Source organism: Bison bison, unplaced genomic scaffold (assembly GCF_000754665.1).
Source record: "Bison bison bison isolate TAMUID 2011002044 unplaced genomic scaffold, Bison_UMD1.0 scf7180017864324, whole genome shotgun sequence".
Classification (NCBI taxonomy): domain Eukaryota; kingdom Metazoa; phylum Chordata; class Mammalia; order Artiodactyla; family Bovidae; genus Bison; species Bison bison.
Genome location: NW_011494896.1, coordinates 10415123 through 10420608, shown reverse-complemented (window position 1 = coordinate 10420608; position 5486 = coordinate 10415123). Strand labels below are relative to the sequence as shown.

The 5486-nt window shown below is 36.8% G+C and overlaps 1 protein-coding gene across 2 annotated transcripts in view; it reads right to left on the bottom strand.

Annotated features, from left to right (window-relative positions):
* Window positions 1–2265: 2265 nt before the first annotated feature.
* The window catches only part of NARS2 (asparaginyl-tRNA synthetase 2, mitochondrial (putative)), a 135296-nt gene continuing 132075 nt past the window's right edge, over window positions 2266–5486 (bottom strand). For both annotated transcript variants that reach the window (XM_010853224.1, XM_010853225.1), the window contains one exon: window positions 2266–3100. In XM_010853224.1, coding sequence (XP_010851526.1) covers window positions 2956–3100 — 145 coding nt within the window. In that variant the 3' untranslated portion in view covers window positions 2266–2955. The remainder of the gene's footprint in view (window positions 3101–5486) is intronic.

The window sequence follows — 5486 nt, the reverse complement described above, 5'->3', positions numbered from 1 at the left end:
ACTTGTTGTTTGTTCACTTATTGGTAAAATGTTAAGTACTGAGTCAAAGATGGGAAATTACTAGGCTGTTATATAAGTGGCCAAGTGTTTGGCTTCAATCAGATACTCATTATGTAATCAACTGTGAGAGAAAAGAATGAATGAGTGTGACAGTTTGGAAATACACTCCTGGAGACTCAAAAAGATAAGGAAGAATATATGTTTGATGCCTTGAGAAGGAACCCTTTCTACCTCACATACACACACATTGAACACACTTAAGTCTACTGTTAAACAACCTTATTATACGTTTGCAGAGACCAAGTATGTACTAAAAGAAAATCTAAAAGTCAGACTCTAAATCAATTATTGTTAGTGACTATGTCCAATAGATTCATAGAAGATTAAGAGACAGATCCTTAGAACTGACTTACTTTAACATGATAGCTCTGCAGCTGAAATAACTGGAGGCCACAAGGATGATCTTACTTGCCTAATGTTCCACAGTTAAGCTACTGGTGGCACTGGGGCCAGAAACTGGGGTTTCTCTCATTCAGTATTCTATCACTGTTCTTTTTGATGCCCAGCCATCATGTTAATTACCATCACAATTCTATCTGGTTCCTCAAAAATCACTGCAGGTATGATTCCTAACAGCCTTGGAAACTATTACTGCATCCAGGTTTCAGGCCTGTGAATATTTGTGATTCTTGCACCACAAAATATAGTATCAAGGCTTAAAGGCCAAATCAAATTAACTGACGTCACGAATGTTTTAAAATAGTTTCTCTCTTTTATCTTCCAGGTCTACGGCTAAATATCATCTTTTCAGAAATGCCTCCTCTAGCAAGCTTATCTACGATTGTCCTATTCTTTACAACTTTTATGTGTGTGTGCGTGCTAAGTCGGTTCAGTCATGTCTGACTCTTTGTGACCCTATGGACCACAGCCCACCAGGCTGCTCTGTCCATGGGGATTCTTCAGGCAAGAATACTTGAGTGGGTTGCCGTGCCCTCCTCCAGGGGGTCTTCCTGACCTAGGGATCGAACCCATGTCTCTCAGGTCTCTTGCATTGGTGGGCTGGTTCTTGAACACTAGTGCCACCTTGGAGCATAGGTCACATTTTGAAACAATACATTTGTTTACTTATCACTGGAATATCTTCTCTAACACACTGTAAATTCCATGAAAGCAAGGTTCAGGACACTACTGTTTATTTAGCAACTAGCACAGTTTGTGGCATGTAGAATAAGCTCAGATAATATTTGCTGACTAAACAAATGAATTTATCTCACTATCCCATGGTTGAAACAAGTCATATGGAAGCCATAATTGTCCCTTTTATGCTGTCCCAAGGCTTCCCAGGTGCTCAGTGGTAAAAAAAAAAATCCTGCTGATGCAGGAGATATGAGTTCAATCCCTGGGCTGGGAAGATCCCCTGGAGAAGGAAATGGCAACCCACTCCAGTATTCTTGCCTGGGAAATCCTGTGGACAGAGGAGCCTGGAGGGCTACAGTCCATGAGGTTGCAAAAGAGATACAACTTATCGACTAGACAACAACAACCCAAACTTAGTATCTAAACCCAAGGATTAACGTTCCAGGAAAGCAGATTTTAGCTCAGCAAAAGCAACCAATTAGATTCAGAAATGGAATGAGCTCTTTTGTGGGGTACTGAGCTCTTTGCCAAGAGGCTGCCAAGGCACACAGATCCCACTGCTTTGGGCAGAAGTCTGACCCTGACATCTTAGTGTCTCCTATGACTTCCAACTCTAGGCTCTGCAGTTCTTTCCAAATGTTTGATTCTGAGTTAGGTGCATACAGTGCACACAGAAATTCATTAGGAAATAAGCTAAGAGAAGTTATCTAATGAGACTTGGAAAATAGATTATTCACGTATGCATGCCTTTTTACGATTATTTGCTGCATATGAATTCTGAGTTTACAATCTGCCATAAGTCCATGTACCTGTACGTCAATGAAGACTAAAAACAGAGTTAAAAAAATCTGGGTAGCATTTTATGGTTTTAAACACACACACACTTTCATATAATTACCATATCAAGTCTGTGAGGAAAATTATACCTGAGCTTGTACAGGGTAAATGGCTGATCCAAACTCATAAATGTACCTGCTAGAACCGTCAGGATGCAAACTCCCAAAGTCAGTGATCTTTCTGACTCCAAATTATTCACCCTTTAGGTTTAGCTATATATCCTCCTCTTGGATGAAAAATACCTTTCTTCTAAATTCAATGGGAAAAGGCCAAATAGAATTTAAAAACCTGTTTTTTTTCTTTCATAGGTATCAAGAATATCTTTTATTGATTATCAGAAACATTACAAACATCTAATATGAACAAACTGTAACATGACAGTGATTAGTTTGAACAATTAATACATCTCATTAGCTTTTATACTTAAGGATCAACAGTTACTAAATGTGATTTTTTTTCACACAGTCTGATGAAAATTATTTCAATTCACAATAGCAACTTTCTTAACTCAAGATTCAAAAAAGGAATATTTTCTTCTTTAGTAAAGCACTGAGAATAAGATGGGAATTTATCACAGGTTAAATGGCAAGGGAGAAAAGGTCCAGCAGCATTTTATTTTCAGCCAGTAGTTTCTTGTCAAAGGTCATAGAGAGCAGTGGTCTACGATTAATACAAAGGGAAATACACGTCATCCCATCCTAGTGTTTGAAGGGACCTTTGAGACCATCTAGTTCAATTTCTTCTCTTTTTTCTTATTTGACACAATAGCTTTGAGATTTTATTTGCTATAAATACCTATTGAGAGTTCATGTTTCCAAGAAATGCCTTCAACTTTCTAAGAAAATCATGATCACATGTATTTTTCAGGCATCTTCTGGCATGACAATTACATACCGAAACATTTGCAATTTTGTTCTCCTATATGCATATTTATGTTCAATACCTCTGGCACAGGGTGGTTTTCCTTAGTCAGTCTTCCAGCTACAAAAGACACGAATGAGTAAATCTTGGAAAAGGGATAACATCCTTGATATTGTCAATTCCTAAGATGCACTGCAGATAGCGTTCAAATCCCATCCCAAAACCTCCATGTGGCACAGATCCAAATCGACGGAGGTCCAGGTACCTGATTTTGAAAAACAGAGTATCATTACCTATAAATGCTTCATTTAAGATCAGACGTTATGATAGAATTTTATGTTTCAAAAGTATCTTGCAGTCATTTGTGCTCGTCACATCACTGTGGCAGACCCGTCTTTCCACCTTAAGACAGATGAAGGACACAGGAGTTAGAGTGATCTGTCCAAGATTATGGAGACGAAACAGCAGCAAATCCTGCCATGCATTCATGGGCTTTGGTCACATGATCCTAAGTTTTTGTTTATTGGATACTTATATACAGAAAACTTGTCTCATTAGGCTATAGAAAAATTCCTAAGAACTGTATTATTTTTCTTTAAATACACTCCTCTTCTGCTTCCTAGTATATCAATGATAATGTTCTTTTTTTCCTTATCAAAATCATACTGTTCAATATATAGAGGAATGTGAAGCAGTTTGCCTGATGTATTACAAAAAGAGATTCCCTTCCTACTAGTCTGTAAGCTACATCAAGGGCAGGAACTGCATCTTATTCAACCTTTATCTCCAGTGACTACCCAGAAACAGATGCTTACAACATGGAGAGTTATTGTTTGAAGGTATAATAATATACTCTTGAAGGCTGCAGTGAGGAAAAACTTCAACTCCTCTGCATTAAGCCTGGTGGAAAATGTCCAGAGTCGTTTTTCTGAAAGGCTACACAGCCTCTGAAGTCCATCCATGCACGTTCTACTCCCACATTAAGACTACATGCTAGAAAACGGTACACTCAGGATTCAAACTCAGATTCCAAGATACCAGTCCAGGATACAGTTATTTTATGAAAGGAAGAGAAAGAAGAAGACTCTATAACTCTTTTTATTATGTCACTTGATGGTGGGAATTCCTGAATTATATAATACAGATTAAAATAAATTTATAGTTTCTTGAATGATTTGTAAAATATACAAACATACAGCATAAAACTTAAACACCACAGCTGGTAGTCATTTGGCTCTTTAAGAATAAAGACTATAACCTATTCCCCCACTATTAATGACTACATGTATTGGTATTTTAGCTAATTAAGTACTTCTCTTTCTAAAATAAAAGACAAACTACAACTAGGTGAGTTACAACCAAGTGAGACATCAATAAGAAAGAAGTTATCTAGGATAAAACCTGAGATTAGTAAGCATGATCAGGAATAATGGAAGGAACTCAGTCTTGAGTAACTGAAATGTTTGATAGCTGAATTAACTTTATAAGGCATGGAGGCAGAACATACTTTGATTTAGTGAGAAAATGAGATGAAAGGCATATCATACCACCTGTCACAAACACCTGCAGGATTTGAGCTGGCTGCTAAAAGTCCAGTATCCAGCTTTAGCTGGCTTTAAATTTCTCATACACAGATGTCAGAACACTGGCATAAATATCTGGAAACTGAATTCAGAAGAAGCATTCTGCCTGTAGTATTTTTCTTACCTTTGCTTTGATAGATGGAAAGATTTACTTCTAAAAATAAGTTTTCAAAAGAACCTGTATTTGTTTGATTGTTGCTATATTGGTTCTATAGAAGAGATGGTAAAAATTGTGGAACTAGTTACAGATTTCATTTGCATGGGGCATGTAGAAACGAGAAGTGAAAAAATTCTTAGACACCTGGGGTAGCTACACATTCAGTGTGGTAGAACACTAGCAGAGATCACAGACTTGAAGATTTTTAAGGTCATTTTTACCTTTAAGATACCATGATTACCATATAAAAGGAAGCAGATTCCAACTGTTAAAAAATAAAATTCAATGAGTCAATTTTAAAAAATCTTTATTCTATGATTCATCAATCAGGCAGGACCCACCTAGCAACAGAAAAGAGCTCTACAAAATGATTTTAGGCAGAAGGGGGCAGGATAAGGAAGTTAGTAGCAAAGAGTGAGTGGTTTTAGGCAAGGTCATCTTCCTTTAGGAGATGACAGGTGTCCATCAGGCAGACAACCTCACTAGTGTTGACCAGGTAATTCTAGACTCTCTGGTTCAAGATTCCACTTCTGGGAGATGTTGAAATTATAATTAAATCAGATATTAAGTCTAAGTTTGGGAATGTGAGTTAGCACAAGTGACCTCATTTGGGCCTGTTGTCTCTTAAAATAATACTTACATTTGGAGATGTTAAGAATTTGAAAATTTTAGTTGGGAAAAAAGTAGTATTGAAATGATTAATAAAGACCAGAACAAGTCTAAACCAATGATTAAGATATATCTAGTTTTTAATATATATATATATATATCTAGTTTTTATATACTATGAATAACATCTTATAGACAGAAAATAAATTGAAGTAAAACGTGTAAGTGTGACAATCAGGTTCATCAACCCAACAGCAAAACTCAGCACTAAGGAGGAAAGGCGGAAAGAAATTAAACTAAAC